At 43.8% G+C, this 16,983-nt stretch overlaps 1 protein-coding gene across 1 annotated transcript in view; it reads left to right on the plus strand.

Annotated features, from left to right (window-relative positions):
- form3 (FH2 domain-containing protein formin 3) overlaps nucleotides 1-16,983 on the plus strand; it is a 122,002-nt gene that overhangs the window by 92,799 nt on the left and 12,220 nt on the right. The window contains exons 9-21 of the mRNA XM_028309636.1: nucleotides 828-966; nucleotides 1,932-2,111; nucleotides 4,312-4,423; nucleotides 6,048-6,235; nucleotides 6,847-6,951; nucleotides 7,789-7,949; nucleotides 8,796-8,984; nucleotides 10,923-11,049; nucleotides 11,730-11,882; nucleotides 13,240-13,437; nucleotides 14,024-14,146; nucleotides 15,017-15,146; nucleotides 15,987-16,112. Of these exons, the coding sequence (XP_028165437.1) occupies nucleotides 828-966; nucleotides 1,932-2,111; nucleotides 4,312-4,423; nucleotides 6,048-6,235; nucleotides 6,847-6,951; nucleotides 7,789-7,949; nucleotides 8,796-8,984; nucleotides 10,923-11,049; nucleotides 11,730-11,882; nucleotides 13,240-13,437; nucleotides 14,024-14,146; nucleotides 15,017-15,146; nucleotides 15,987-16,112 (1,931 nt within the window). The remainder of the gene's footprint in view (nucleotides 1-827; nucleotides 967-1,931; nucleotides 2,112-4,311; nucleotides 4,424-6,047; nucleotides 6,236-6,846; nucleotides 6,952-7,788; nucleotides 7,950-8,795; nucleotides 8,985-10,922; nucleotides 11,050-11,729; nucleotides 11,883-13,239; nucleotides 13,438-14,023; nucleotides 14,147-15,016; nucleotides 15,147-15,986; nucleotides 16,113-16,983) is intronic.

Consider the following 16,983-nt stretch of genomic DNA (forward strand, 5'->3'; position numbering starts at 1 on the left):
TTTTAATAGCTTTTGATTAGGCTGATCTTATCAATAAGTGATAGAGATAGTACATAATATGCGTACTGCCATCGAGTAGGATGGTCGCCTCGGACCTGAGGCAAAAAGTAGATTACCGGTAATTACAAGTTTCCTTTGTAGTTATTTATCTTAATCTTAAGTGATCACTTAGTTCAAGTGAATCGTGAAGTGTGTGATAACTGAGAAGTGTTTGTTTTGATGTTGTAATTATAAACATAAACGAGGAATCAAACAGTTTTTTTTTCTGTCATTTTAATTAGATACCGAAAAAATTTGATGTAGTGCGTACGAGTAAATTCATAAACTGAGTATTGGATTATAAAAAAAAACTGTTTTCTCTAGATTACACTTTTTACCTAAAGGTGTAATGTAACTTATAGTGCTTCTTCATACATGGTTTTTAATGATTCTGATGACGATCACAATGACATGATTGCAAATAAGCATCCACGATAAGCATCAAGCAACTATCTATGTATTTCGGTATTTCACCTTGAAGTCAATCCTACTTTAGCGTAGTGTAGAATTTACCAATAAGTGGAGTGACGACGAAAAGTCGCATGAAGAAGTTGTAGTACTCTGGCTGTAGTGACAAATGGAAGGCAGGATGTAATAGCGCGTTTTAGGGAGACCTATCTCCACCAGTGTACTGTTATAGACTAATGATGAGGTGTCAATCGACATCACATTACCTACCCTTTGTCAGAACACGTCTTCTCCTTTTGACTTGAACATTGGCAAGTTCCCACGATTCCCTTAACATCAGCGACTTCTTCAACATTTCTAAGCCTGGATCATTATTCCAGACATGAAGCCGTCAGCCACCCAGACCTGGGCGTGCAGCTCGACGTGTTCGAGGAGCAGCGGGAGAGCGACGAGGCCCAGGGTCCTGGAGGAATCAACCTGAACTCCCACTTAGATGTGTTCTACGCCATACTTAAACAGGTGAGTGTTTTTAGATATTAATGGTGGCAGTTTTTGTAATGTAGCTTCCTCTTGGTGACTGAGTTTCTTCCACCAGAAGTGGTTGGTTTTGATGAAGAAGGAAAGAACCCATATGTTGTCGCAAAATGGTGGTGGTGATCTATGGTTGAACGAACATGCAGAGAAGATGCCTATTCACTTATGCCCTGACCTTAGGGTTATAGAAATTCGCGGTTACGATTACGACTAATTGGTACTTTTTGTAACAATAAAGGCAACTCCTATGCAAAAGGAAAGGGGTTATTACATTTTACATTTTCAAACGTGTGTATCATAACGTACCTACGTAAACTTAATCTATTCATTACGTCGATTGAAAATATGAGTCAACGCACGTCATCATCAATGTTAAAAGCAGGTGGCATTACTAATGTATTATACAGGGTGGAATTTTGTAATGCCACCTGGAGGGAAAGTACTCTTAATACTGTAGATAGAAAATTTTACTCAAAGAAAACATTCCTTCATTTTTGAAAAGAAAGAGAACTGCATTCAAAGATTTCCGAAATTTTTTCGAAAATTTACAACCATAGCATAACTACAATTTTCTGTAAACAATTAAAATAATTTGAGATTTCATGGTATTCCATTTATTTAATTTATTAAGTTTGTTAGAGATATTGCATCGATCGTTAGGGTTAAGTCTTATACTTAACCCTAACGATCGATGCAATAAAAATACAGGGTGTAATTTTTAACAGATTTTATTTGGTTCGATTCCCGGGTGTGGCAAGCATATTTTTGGAAATCTTTGAATGCAGTTCTATTTCTTTTAAAAAATAAAGGTATGTTTTCTTTGAGTAAAATTATCTATCTACATTATTAAGAGTACTTTCCCTCCAGGTGGCATTTCAAAATTCCATCCTGTATGCTTAATATTGTCTCATCATTTTGTACTCTTACCACCATCTTTGTTTATGTACCAGGTCGCCGATACGCCGCAAGAGATCCCATTCCTGAGCATCCTCCAGCACCTCCTACGAATCGACCCTAAGGAGCCTGTCAGCGACATAGTATGGGACACTGCTGAGACGCTGGTCCATCGTGCTACCCTTCTGGAGAGCAGGGAAGATGCTGCCAAGCTGCTCAGGGCTCCTAGTGTCCAGGTGAGAAAAGAGGTTCAATCATACTCTAGCTCGCTGGGAATAGAACCAAGGAGTCTGTCCAGACATAGTGTGGGACACTGCTGAGACGCTAGTCCATCGCGTAACCCTTTTGGAGAGCAGGGAGGATGCTGCCAAACTGCTCAGAGCTCCTAGTGTCCAGGTAAGAAACAGTGGTCCAATAATACAACCCCGCACCTGTTAGGAATCGAACCAAGCGTCCGTGAGCGACAAAGCGTGGGATACCCGGCCACCCTTCTAGAAAGAGAAAATACCGCCAAGCTGCTCAGGGATTCTAGTGTCCAGGTGAGAAAGGAGGTCCACTCATACTCTAGCATTCTCTGGGAATAGACCCTAAGGAGCCGGTCAGCGACGTAGTATGGGACACTGCTGAGACGTTGGTCCATCGTGCTACCCTTCTGGAGAGCAGGGAGGATGCTGCTAAACTCCTCAGAGCTCCCAGTGTCCAGGTGAGAAAAGAGGCTCAATTTTACTCCAGCACTTACTGGGAATAGACCCTAAGGAGCCTGTCCAGACATAGTGGGGGACACTGCTGAGACGCTGGTCCATCGTGCTACCCTTCTGGAGAGCAGGGAGGATGCTTCCAAGCTCCTCAGGGCGTCTAGTGTCCAGGTGAGAAAGGAAATCCAATCATACTTCAGCACTCGTTGGAAACAGACCTTAAAGAACCGGTCAGCGATATAGTATGGGACACTGCTGAGACGCTGGTGCTTCGCGCTACCCTTCTGGAGAGCAAGGAGGATGCTGCTAAACTGCTCAGGGCTCCCAGTGTCCAGGTGAGAAAGGAGGTTCAATCATACGGTAGCATTCTCTGGGAATAGAACCCAAGGAGCCTGTCAGCGACATAGTATGGGACACTGCTGAGACGCTGGTCCATCGTGCTACCCTTCTGGAGAGCAGGGAGGATGCTGCTAAACTCCTCAGAGCTCCTAGTGTCCAGGTGAGAAAGGAGGTTCAATCATACTCTAGCTCGCTGGGAATAGAACCGAGGAGTCTGTCCAGACATAGTGTGGGACACTACTGAGACGCTGGTCCATCGTGCTACCCTTCTGGAGAGCAGGGAGGATGCTGCTAAACTCCTCAGAGCTCCCAGTGTCCAGGTGAGAAAGGAGGTCCACTCATACTCTAGCATTCTCTGGGAATAGAACCTAAGGAGCCTGTCAGCGACATTGTATGGGACACTGCTGAGACGCTGGTGCATCGTGCTACCCTTCTGGAGAGCAGGGAGGATGCTGCTAAGCTCCTCAGGGCTCCTAGTGTCCAGGTGAGAAAGGAGGCTCAATTTTACTCCAGCACTTACTGGGAATAGACCCTAAGGAGCCTGTCAGCGACATAGTATGGGACACTGCTGAGACGCTGGTCCATCGTGCTACCCTTCTGGAGAGCAGGGAGGATGCTGCTAAACTGCTCAGGGCTCCCAGTGTCCAGGTGAGAAGGAAAGAAAGAGGAGATTCAATAAAAAATCTATTATCTGCTAGGAGTCAAACCCAAGGAGTGACATAGTGTGGGACACCGCAGAGACCATAGTCTATAACGCTACATCGCGAGAACAGAGAAGATGCCATCAAGCTGCTCAGGGCTCCTAGTGTCCAGGTAAGCAGGTGGTCCATCGTATTCTTCAAGAGAGTTGGGGGAACATGCTACTACGAGGCCTGAGCTCCTAGTTTCCAGGTGAGAAAGGAAGTTCAATCTTACTCTAGCACCAACGAGTCCGGGACATAGTGTTGGACGCTGTGCCACCCTCCTGAAGAGCAGGGAGAATGACACCTAATTGCTTGCGTCTAGGAGGGATTGCTCAAATCCTTCTTTCTACTCATGGTTCTAGCTTCCTCACCACGGCATACGTACTGATTTACTGAATCTTGGAAGAACTCGTAGACACTGCGGGGCTTTTTCCCCCTTACCTTAGACTTTGCTGAAAACCCAGTATTCAAGTGTTTTAAAAGTAGTTGTGTCAAATCAAATCAAATCAAAAATATTTATTCAGTTTAGACCACAAGTGGCACTTATGAACGTCAATAGAAAATAATAAAAAAAGAAATGGTAGCCCTTATGGGGCACTTTACATGTCTCCTTATCTTTTGGGCCCTACCAGCTGTCTTGGATTAGAATCATTGGTTATTGGTGTCAACTTCCTAAGACACTGATTGGTCAACTTCCCAACATAAAACGTGTGTTCCAGGCCAAGATGGGCTGCACGTGCCAGCACCGGGACATCTCGAGCGCCGGCCGCAAGCAGAGCCTGCAGCGAGCGCTGTCGCCGCCGCCGCCGCCGCCGGTGCCCGCGCCGCCCAGTAAGTTGCATACTGTTTCGATTAGCTTTACAGGTCTAGCTGCATTTTACATTTTACACTGCGCTTCTAGTCCCAAACTAAGCAAAGCTTGTACTATGGGTACTAGACAACGGATATAAACATAACTACTTAATTTTTTTTTTGTAAAAATACATACTTATTATACTTAGAAAACACCCAGTCCAATACAAACAAATATGTTCATGCACACAAATGTTTGTATTGTGCGGGAATCGAACCCGCTACCTCCGGAATAATTGTTCGTTTCGAACCACTACACCAAACGGCCGACATTGAGCTAGTGTCTGACGTAATGGAATATCACGGGAGGGGTAACCCAAGCAAATAAAATCATTTATTCAGTACTTGGGCACTTTCCAGAGCGCTTTTAAATACTCGTACACGTCCCAAATATTGCTTAAGCTTACACCACTTTGGGACAGCATACAAGTCTGAAGCACATCTGGAGTCTCGCTGACGCTTCACAATAACACTCTTAGAGTAGGCGCACACCGATGATTTTTAGTTGGCCGATAGTTGTGCCCGATTTTAAATTGTATGAAGTGAAGAATCGGCCAAATCGAATCGGCGTAGTGTGCGCACTCCCATACATGCCCATACTGATCAACTGCCCGACTAAACTATCGGCCGACGAAAAATCAACGGTGTGCGCCTACTCTTACATGCCGCTCCCAAACTTTAGGCATTGACTCAACTTATTAGCTCGCTAGATCTGTAGTCTGAAGACCATTTTCAGATTATACGCGTGCCAGTGTTTGCTTTAATGCCACTTTAGGACAACATTTTATGTCCCTAGAGGGCGGAGTCGACACTAGATGTGCAGAGAGAAATTTCTTTTCCTGTGTATTTATTTATTTAACACATACAAAACAGGTTACAGCCAAAATATGATTTATAAATTTTAATACAGTACGATTTTATGGACTAAAGCCTGGTCCGTGAGCACCTTTTTATTTTGTTTGGATCTCTTCTTTTCCTTACTTTGTTTGCACTGGAGCTAAGATGAGACGAGAAATGGTAATCAAATTCGTTTGGTTGCTTATAAGCGTCATTGTGCACACCTGCTTGCACCAAGACTACAATGACGAATACGCGTCTATAGTCCGGTCTGTGAGCACGTACAATTTTGTCCAATGACCCCAAGCTACCCATCCCATCAGCTCGCACACTCACTGCGGGCGCGCGTCGCACAGTCGCGACAGTAACATAATTACGCGCGAGAGATAAGGATGGGTAGCTTGTGGTCATTGGACAAAATTCTACGTGCTCACAGAACGGGCTTTAGTCGTCGTCGTCGTTTCAGCCAAATGACGTCCACTGCTGGACAAAGGCCTCCCCCAAGGTTTTCCACAATGAACGGTCCTGCGCTGCCCGCATCCAGGCTCTTCCCGCGACCTTTACCAGATCGTCGGTCCACCTAGTAGGAGGCCTGCCCACGCTACGTTTTCCAGCCCGTGGTCGCCACTCGAGAACTTTCCTGCCCCACGGGCTTTAGTACGCTAACAGAAATGTCGTCGTCTTGGTGAAAAACCGGTCTTAAACACGCAAAATCGATTTAAAATGGGGGGGTAAATAAAAAGACTTCACAATCTCTCGACCTCAGTGATCCCGCCGCCTCCCGCGCCGCTGCCGCCGCCGGGCCCGCCGCCGCCGCCCGCGCCGCCGTCCGCGCCGCCGTTCGCGCCGCCGTCCGCGCCGTCGCCCGCGCACGTCACGCTGCCGCAGCAGGAGACGCCCATGCCCAAGACCAAGATGAAGACCATCAATTGGAACAAGATACCTGACAGCAAAGTGAGTTAACTGGCGTATATTGTTAAACTTGCATGGTCACTACCATAATTATTATTACTGACGGGATTGCTACCATGTACCTACCTTAATTTTGAGTTTCCGATATGTCGGTGACAGGTTATGGACAGATATATCGGTCTACCCTCTTTCGCTGTCTTTTAAAACTGACGTACTTTTTGAATTGTAGAATATCTTCTTCCATTCAAACGAAAGCGGGCAGCGAAAGACTGGTCGTTTTGGAAATCCTTAGGGAAGCCAGCGATATCATTTGGCTAAAACGATGAAACAAATTAACCAATATATAAAATGTGTTAGGATTAGTTCTGAGTTTGACTAAGAGATGGCGCTCTGTTTCGTTTATTTCGCGGTATCGTTTGTTTTTCTAAGTAGATTTAAGTAAAGTAAGGAAAAGTAAAAGTATTTTATTTGCCAACAAAAAATTTACAGTCTGTTTATCTAGCGGCTACTGGCCGTCCTGGTACTGGGATTTTCATGACTGTTGTCCTGCACTATTTATACCCAGGCACTCCCCACGAATCATAACAGAAATCTTACCAGTATATTAAAATAAACATTATTATGAAGGTTGCAATAAAATAAATGTGTTGCAGGTAATCGGCAAGAACAACATCTGGTCTCTGGTCGCGTCCAGCCACAAGCACTCGCCCAAGGCCGAGCTAGACTGGAGCGAGATCGAGGGACTCTTCTGTCAACAGGTAAGAATGAGAAAAATGTATCTCTTTTGCTTTTCTCATATTACTCCTGATTCAAGATACTGCGAGCCTCAAGATCATTTAGTTTTCTTCTGGAATTGCTCGATGTTTGTATTTGGATCAATGCTAAGAACGAGAGATTCATTAGTAAAGTTGGCATCCTATTCGATTAATGAAGCTGGGTTCAAGATCTTAGGATAGTCGATCCATAAGTTTCAAACTATCCTACTTTTCTTTTGATTAACTGTACTTAGTTTCTAAATAAGTATACAAGAGTTGCAGTAGTATGGAAGAAAATACAAATTCTGTAATAGACCCTTTTCAGGGCATTGATACACGTCTCAAATACTTAGCTTTCAGGACGACTTAGTGGCTGGTGATAAGAAGAAGTGGCAGAAGAGATTGATATTTAGAACACTAAAGCCTGGTCCGTGAGCACGTAGAATCCCGTGCAATGACCCCAAGCTACCCACCCCTATCGCTCACGCGTAATTATGTTGCTGTCGCGCTCGCACACTCACTGCGGGCGCCCGTCGCACAGTCGCGACAGCAACATAATTACGCGCGAGCGATAGGGATGGGTAGCTTGGGGTCATTGCACGGGATTCTACGTGCTCACGGACCAGGCTTTACAACAATATTTAGTTTCTCTAACTTCATTACGGTAGTTTTGTCTTGTTTTTTTTTACCCTTTTTTGTCTTTTTTTTGTCTTTTTTTCTGTCTCTTTTTTGGCCCATTTTTATCTTTTTTTGTCCCTTTTTTTATCTTTTTTCTGTCCCTTGTTTTTTTACTTTAAAATCTTAAATGTTTCTTTCTTCTCATCATATCTCTGTGTTCAGATCCAACCGACGGGCTCGGCAGGGTCGTCGCCGCGGCTGGGCCGGAGCCCCGTGTGCGACAGCTCGGGCGAGCGGCGCCCGCGCAAGGAGGCGTCCGAGATCACGCTGCTCGACGGCAAGCGGAGTTTGAATGTCTACATCTTTTTGAAACAGTTCCGAAGGTAGTCACAACATAGTATTACATTTCTTGTTGGTTGGTCTTGTTCTAAGTCCGCCTGGCTAGCTACCACCATTCCACCATCTTACCTAAGTCTGTCGCCATAACAGCAATGTTAACAGCATTGTTGTGTTCCGGCAGTTAGAGGTAAGATAGCCAGTTCCTCCGTGGTTTGAGGATTCCGGATGAAGCTCGCTTCCACCTTCTGCTTGATCATCACTTACCATCAGGTGAGATACAGGTCAAGAGCTTCCTAGTTGTGCATAAAAAAAAAATTTAATTTATAGTAGTACCCATACAGATGATAGCACATCAGACCATACATTTTAGTTGCAAAATCGCCTTTACTTCTTAGCACATAGAAGCCACTGTGCCGTGTCACCACAAAAAAAGTTTCACTAGTTCTACCGCAGAACTGATTAGAATAGAACAAAGGGGTATTAATATAGGTCCAAGGTGTTTTGAAATAACATTGTTCCACCCTCAAATACAGAAGATGAATATCAAGTGCGTAAAATATCCTTTTGTCATTGTAAGGTTGCCATTTTGCAAACCAAATCATTAAAAATCACGTGCTTTCGACTGCACTACACCTAAGAACAGGCAGAAAAATATAATTTGGGTTTCATCATCATCATCATTTTTCAACTGTAAGGACATTTAGGAATCCCTAAATGATTTCCAGATTGGTCGGTAGCGACAAACTGGCTTTATATGCCATTAATACTTAATTAGCAATAAGACCACCTGTCTCAGACCCAGAAGTCCCTTGTTCAATTCTCGGTAGGAGCAATATTTTCTCAGTTTGGTAGTTGATAAGGCTTTTCCCTCATCTTCAATTTGTTCGCAGTTCCAACGAAGATATCATCCAACTCATCCGCGAGGGTGCCCACGACGACATCGGCGCGGAGAAACTCCGCGGCCTCCTCAAGATCCTGCCCGAAATAGACGAGTGCGAGATGCTGAAGGCTTTCACGGGTGACGTCACCAAGCTAGGGAACGCTGAGAAGTTCCTGCTGCAACTGATCCAGATTCCCAAGTAAGTAAATGGATTAGTTAAATAAAGCCTAGATGCTCCGAGGTCTTTCCAAGATCCTACTGGAAATAGACGAGTGCGAGATGCTGAAGGCTTTCACGGGTGACGTCACCAAGCTAGGGAACGCTGAGAAGTTCCTGCTGCAGCTGATCCAGATTCCCAAGTAAGTTAATGGATTAGTTAGTTATAAAACCTAGAAGCTCCGAGGTCTTTCCGAGATTCTGCCGGAAATAGACGAGTGCGAGATGCTGAAGGCTTTCGCGGGTGACGTCACCAAGCTAGGGAACGCTGAGAAGTTCCTGCTGCAGCTGATCCAGATTCCCAAGTAAGTTAATGGATTAATTATTAAACAAAGCCTAGATGCTCCGAGGTCTTTCCAAGATTCTGCCAGAAATAGACGAGTGCAAGATGCTGATGGCTTTCATGGGTGACGTCACCAAGCTAGGGAACCCTGAGAAGTTCCTGCTGCAGCTGATCCAGATTCCCAAGTAAGTTAATGGATTAATTATTAAACAAACCCTAGATGCTCCGAGGTCTTTCCAAGATTCTGCCGGAAATAGACGAGTGCGAGATGCTGAAGGCTTTCACGGGTGACGTCACCAAGCTAGGGAACGCTGAGAAGTTCCTGATGCAACTGATCCAGATTCCCAAGTAAGTTAATGGATTAGTTAATTATAAAGCCTGGAAGCTCCGAGGTCTATCCAAGATCCTGCCGAAAATAGGCGAGTGCGAGATGCTGAAGGCTTTCACGGGTGACGTCACCAAGCTAGGGAACGCTGAGAAGTTCCTTCTACAGCTGATTCAGATCCCCAAGTAAGTTAATGGATTAATTATTTATAAAGCCTGGAAGCTCCGAGGTCTTTCCAAGATTCTGCCGGAAATAGGCGAGTGCGAGATGCTGAAGGCTTTCACGGGAGACGTCACCAAGCTAGTCAACGCTGAGAAGTTTCTGCTGCAGCTGATCCAGATTCCCAAGTAAGTTAATGGATTAGTTAGTTATAAAGCCAGGAAGTTCCGAAGACTTTCCAAATACTGCCGGAAACAGACAAGTGCAAGATGCTGAAGGCTTTCACGGGTGACGTCACCAAGCTAGGGAACGCTGAGAAGTTCCTGCTGCAGCTGATCCAGATTCCCAAGTAAGTTAATGGATTAGTTAGTTATAAAGCCTGGAAGTTCCGAAGACTTTCCAAATACTGCCGGAAACAGACAAGTGCAAGATGCTGAAGGCTTTCACGGGTGACGTCACCAAGCTAGGGAACGCTGAGAAGTTCCTGCTGCAGCTGATCCAGATTCCCAAGTAAGTTAATGGATTAGTTAGTTATAAAGCCTAGAAGCTCCGAGGTCTTTCCGAGATTCTGCCGGAAATAGACGAGTGCGAGATGCTGAAGGCTTTCACGGGAGACGTCACCAAGCTAGGGAACGCTGAGAAGTTCCTGCTGCAGCTGATCCAGATTCCCAAGTAAGTTAATGGATTAGTTCATTATAAAGCTCCGAGGTCTTTCCAAGATTCTACCATCAACATAGATTAGATCAGATTGATCATAGATGAATGCTAAATACTGAGGGCTTTCACATCGCAAAATTGGGGAATGCTGAAAAGCTACTACTGATTCAGATCCAAAGTAAGTTCATTAATTAGACAAAGACATTGATTTGAAATTGTTTAGATCAGAAAAGTACATCGCGTAATCTGATTCCTCAATTCCTGATGATTTTTTTAAGACATTTTTAGTGAACAAGTAGCTGAATTTATTGTGCTTCTTCTTTCAGATCTCAAGCTCATTAATGTCCAATAAAGTTGTGTAAAAAATACTCTTGAAAGCTGTTTGTTAGAGACTAATAACAGTAGTTTGCTGAGAGCTCCTTTTATCTGTGTGGTAATTTTGGTAACTTATAAAATATTTGAAATGGCACAACCTTGACATTCATCTTTTTGTTTAGCTATAAATTAAGGATAGAATGTATGCTGCTGAAGGAAGAGTGGGTGTCGACCGCTGGATACCTAGAGAGTGCCATCAACGCTATACTGGTGGCTGGGGATGATCTGATGAACTCTAGAGCTTTACAGGTAAAGTTAGAGTGTTTTTTTATTTTTTTAAATAGGTACTCAGAAATTCCAGAATAGACTCACAAATACAACACGTCCTATTTTTGTAAAATATTTCTACTCTAAAATATTTCATTTCGATTCTGCCCCTAATTATGTTTTATTAGATCCACTTTAGGTTTCACATTCCATACCCAAAGGATGCTCAGATGTAATCTGTCACAATTGTCGGTCAGTGGTTCCAGTAAAATAGAATAGAACTACCCCCACTTTCATGTATACCTAAGAGACAATTAGGAAAGGAAGAAAGAAAGAATTATTTATTTGACAACTAAAAAGTACAAAAACAATGAGGCGAAAAAAAAATGTTGCCAAAAAAAATATGCGAACATTAGGTAGGTCTTCTCAAACGGGTGAGGAGTATAGGTCAAACCCTCATTTGCCTCTGGTTAATCAGAGATTCTTATTCCTGCGTTAGAGACTAAATTACCTGATCATAATATGGGTTGGTTACAGAAGGTGCTGTAGGCTAAATTGTCGATTGTACCATGTTTTATGTAGACCAAATGGTTGTGGTAAATTGACGAGTCGTGAGCCTGCATGAGATACTAAATGACCTTATTCTAATTTATTTATTTATTGAAAAAGATACACCAACGACACATAACTTTACATATAATAATAACTAATGTTTTTAACAGGAGGTGCTGTACATAGCACTGATCGCGGGCAACTTCCTGAACGCGGGCGGCTACGCGGGCGGCGCCGCCGGCGTCAAGCTGGGCTCGCTGCAGAAGCTCGCCGACATCCGCGCCAACAAGCCCGGCATGAACCTCATGCACTACGTCGCCATGGTGAGAATATTACCATACACTTCCTGGCTTCCCCATAGTGAGAGCACTTCCTGACGTTGCCATGGAGAGAGAACTTCTACATACTTCTTGATGTCGCCATGGTGAGACACCTTCCATGTACCCAATGGCTTCCCCATAGTGAGAGCACTTCCTAACGTCGCCATACGCCAACAGAGCACATCCACATGCCTTTTTGACGTCGTCACGGTGAGAAAACTTCCATAAATACTTCCTGACGTCACTTTTGTGAGAACACTTCCACATACCTTCCTTAGGTCGCCATGGAGAGAACACTTCCACATGCCTTTCTGACGTCGTCACGGTAAGAGCACTTCCAGATACCTTCCTGACGTCGCTATGACCACTTATAGGCAACATGTGGCTACTTCTTGACGCGGACGGTGACGTGGGAGACGTGCATGAAGCTGCAATAAACCCGCCGAACAGATAGATGATGAGAGCACTTCTACATCCTTCTTAATGTCGCTATGTTGGGAGCACTTCCACATACCTTCCTGACGTTGCCATGGAGGGAGGTTACGTCGCTGTTCTCACCATACTTCCACATACACTTCTTTGCTTCGCCATGGGGGGAGCACCATGTAACATGCGTCTGTACTTCCTGAACGCGAAGCTGGGCTCGCTGCAGAAGCTCGCCGACATCCGCGCCAACAAGCCCGGCATGAACCTCATGCACTACGTCGCCATGGTGAGAACACTGCATATAATACATGGCTACAGATTCCTGACGCAGGCGACTAGAAATAACATGTCCATACTCATGGCCAGAACATTCTGGCACAAAGGCCAGGCAAATCAAAAATTTTGGCAGGGTCCCTCGTGCTTAGATCTATTCATAAGAACGAAACAGGTAGGTATTAGGATCTGTCCATGTCCAGGGGATGAACATGGTGGTTTTTAATCAGGGTCACATAAATAAAGCGAAACATAAGGTAGGTATGTGGGGGTGTAAAATTTTCAGGTGGAGTTGCTTCCCCATGCCCCCCCTGGGACATTTTAAGACAGCTTCTTAAACATTCTTCGTCGTCTCATCCATCGTCTATTGCTTTAAAACCACCCCAATTGGTGGAAGGGGACCGTGGTTGGTCTGACCATAAAAGAAGGGACGACCACAAAGCGTGTTGATTATTTATATACCCAAGGCGGCGTCCACTAAATGGCGTGAAGACAATACTCCTGTTTTTTTAAGGGGTTAGAATACTAATGCCAACAGATATACCAGAAAAAGCTATTGTCCTGGGTCAAAAATAGCCTTAAGACTTAGATAATACTTTTTGTGTGAGAGAGAGATCTTTTTGTCTCAGAATATCCTTAAAACAAAACCTTTCCTCCACAGCAAGCAGAAAGAAAGAACAAAGAGTTAATCCACTTCGCGGACGACACCAGGGTTTTAGAGGAAGCGGCCAAAGCCAGCGTGGAGCAACTATACAATGAGATCAAGACCCTCAGCCAGAGGATCGGAGTCTTGAAGAAGGAGATTCAGATGCCGCTCACCCAGCAGGATATTAAGGAACAGATGGGGGACTTCTTGCAGGTAAGAGAAGATTCATTATTCCAACAGATGGCAGTCGACTGTTGGATTTGAATTGGACATGTATGTGACTATTCAGAGGTGTGATGTAATTTATAAGTGACTAGCGGCCGCCCGCGACTTCGTACACGTGGACCTGGTTTTACCCCCGTTAGATATCATATTGATAGATGGCGTATCACGTCATGAATATTTACGAACGTCAAAAACAGTAGTTTGTCCAGCGCTGTAGATTTTAAACAATGACGATAGATGGCGCTTTTTAGACACGTCTTATTTATTTATTGAAATTTATCACATATTGTCATAAATTATAGCCTATGTGTTAATCTGGGTCATAAACAATAATACTGTAAAGTTTCAAGAAAATCTGTTCAGTAGTTTTTGCGTGAAAGAGTAACAAACATCCAGACATCCAGACAGGTCATCTTATCCATGGGTGATCAAAGGACACCAAATTGTTGCTTGGAGTCCACTTTGATCACCTGGGTAATCAAATCAAAGTTTCAAATCTTACCTTACCAAACTTTTGTCATCGCTTCATCATGCTAGGTTCTGGTTATTTCTTACCTATTGTGTTTTTTCACAGGTGGCAGAACAAGAGGTGTCAGCATTGAACAAAGATATGGAAGAGGTGGAGAGTATCAGGAAACAGCTGGCCGAATTCTTCTGTGAAGACCCTGTTTCCTTCAAACTAGAGGAATGCTTTAAGGTTTGACTTGACAATATTCCTTCATTCCTACATATGTCGGTTGAATAACTCATTGAAGAATTATTGAAATAGGAATCGAATTGTATACCCACTTTAGGTATTTTGTATTTACGTTTACTTCTAACCGAACCTGTAGTGATAAGACCACATGCTTCAGACCCAGAGGTCCCGGATTCGATTCCCAGAGGAGGCATAGAGATCTGTCGCCATAACAACATTGTTAACAGCGTTGTTGTGTTCTGGCAGTTAGAGGGGAGGATAGCCAGTTCCTCTTTGGTTGAGGATTCCGGGTGAAGCTCGCTTCCACCTTCGTCCTGATCATCACTTTCCATCAGGAGAGATGCAGACTAAGAGCTTCCTCGTTATGGATTTAAAAAAAGATTTGTTTTTTTTTCAACCGTGTAATTTCATTTAAAGAAAGAAAGAAAGAAACATTTATTGCCATGGACATCACAAAAGACAAAAGAGGTAAAATAAAAAAAAAAGCAAATAAGACAGAGGTGACATAAAACATACAATGAAAGAGCAAGTAAACTAAGCAGTGCCACCCTGTCGCACAGCGATACCCATCGCAATGGGACCCCACTCAGCATATGCCTGGTTTTCAGTGTGCCCCATGCCGAGTGAGAGTCACGGACACTAACCTATACTGCATAAAATATACATACATAAATAATAATAATAGTGCGCGTATAAATTTTAAGTGTAAATACAGACGTAGTAGAAAATATACGATATAGACGAAGTAGAGAAGATGTGATAAGATATTTATAAATAAAAGGATAATATTTAATAAACAAAACTGAAACTTTTCTAAGTTATGTGTAGTGTGCAATAAAGACTGTGGTCTAATATGTGTGTTCGCTGCAGATATTCGTGACGTTCTGCAACAAGTTCAAGTCGGCGGTGGCGGACAACGAGCGGCGCCGCGCCAACGAGGAGCAGGCGGCCCAGCGCCGCCGCGCGAGAGACGCTGCTGCCGCACGCACGCGAGCCACTGGTAAGACCCCAAGACCTTTATAAGATTCTGATAAATAAATATATTGCCTGCCACCACGATTTAAACTTTATTCACTTATCATAAGGAACTTATCACTGGTAATTTCTCAAATACAATACTTTCCTATCTCTACAGTGAGCACAACAGGCCCGCCTTGATGTAAACCGGGCTTAAGACTAGTCTGTCCAACTGATATTATATTTCGTACTCCTATATTCTTCTGGTTACATCTGTTGGGGCTTCCAAGACAGTAAGCTATCCGCCTGAATTACTCAACTGGTACTGGTTGGGTTTCATTGGGGGCCAACAAACTGTATATACAGGTTATATAGTTTTAAAATATAAGTAGTATATCCGTTAAGCTAGCACCCATAACACAAGCATATTAATTGCTTACTTTGGGGCTAGATGGCGCTGTGTGAGATTGTCCAAAGATATTTATATTATATTAAAATACTGAACTGTCCTATGCATGACATTGACAGTGGGGCGCCACCGTCAATACCGGATCGCTGGTTCCGATTTTTGCCATGTTGGAAACCATATAGTTGAACGATGGTAGCGCCCCCCTGTCATTGAGTTTGGTGGGACAGTTCAGCGTGGGTCATCTACACAAGAGTCAGGCTGTACATTGCAACTCGTTTAAATGTCGAATAGAGCATAAGGATTCCCCCCCTAAGCAACGCTCTAATTCGAGGTTCGAGCCTCACTTGGATCACTATTAGGATTTTAGTGTTAAACGTAGAGATTAAGAGCCCTCTGAATTTTAACTACAGTGAAGGTACGCATTTTGTCGCCTTGGTGGAAGTTTCCAGTGTTTTAATCATGATATTTTAACAGGAGGCAGCGTATGCACCACGCCAGTGTCGGAGTGCGAATCTCTGATGGAATCACTGCTGCTAGACATCAGGAACGGCCTCGGAAGGAGGTCCTTGAGGAGGCCCCACGACCCGTCACCATCACCAGGTAGGTTAATGTGTTTGTATTAACCACGGAATACCTCAGCGCACTTATTGGGATTAAAGAAGTTAATAAAGAGACAAACGTAGTATACAGGGTGTCCCAAAATTATCACGTTATACTGACACCCGAGGTAGACAAGTCTCACATGCATCGAACAAGCCTGCTTGATGGACTGTCCAGTTTAAGCAATGACATTTTCTGGGTGAAAAATGTATCGTGCTTTATTGCGTCGCTTGGTCCCTGTTCTTCTGTTTATATTCAGCAGTAAGCTGCCAATGAGTGGTACCGTATTTGCAGTCACCAGTTGGCGTCACTGGTGAGACATTACCCTATATTAGAGGCATTCCAGTGAATGTAATTTCAATAGTCGTCTTACCATTTCAGCGCTTATACCACTAGCGATTGACAAATCTTTTCTTAAAGGTTTTAAACCTTTATTTGTCACCTGTCATCCGCTTTGCAATGGAGGGAAGTCGAACCTTAATTTCGAACTCCTCCTATGTTCTTCTGATTAATTTCGTTGGGTGTCCAATGACAGTTTAACTTTCCCCCGGGACAAACTTGACCTTCATTGGTTGGGTTTTTGTGGCGGTCAAGCTGTAGATCAAATTCAAATTCAAATTAAAAAATCCTGGCTACACAGGAGTTGCAGTGGTGGGAACGAGAGGTGGGAATAGTCCCGTAGCGATTGACAAGACCTTAGATATACAGTGATACTAATCTACACTCTATACCTGTGTACTTACCATGAGTTTACGTTAAGTGTGCTCGCTAGCGACTGCGTAAAAAATGTCATTAATTGTATGACATATCGTGCAGCGCCCCTAGCGGCTACTTTCAAGAAACAAAATCTTCATCGAGATTTTTGACGACT

This window comes from Ostrinia furnacalis, unplaced genomic scaffold, assembly GCF_004193835.3.
Source record: "Ostrinia furnacalis isolate ACB-3 unplaced genomic scaffold, ASM419383v2 OfSCF2807, whole genome shotgun sequence".
Classification (NCBI taxonomy): domain Eukaryota; kingdom Metazoa; phylum Arthropoda; class Insecta; order Lepidoptera; family Crambidae; genus Ostrinia; species Ostrinia furnacalis.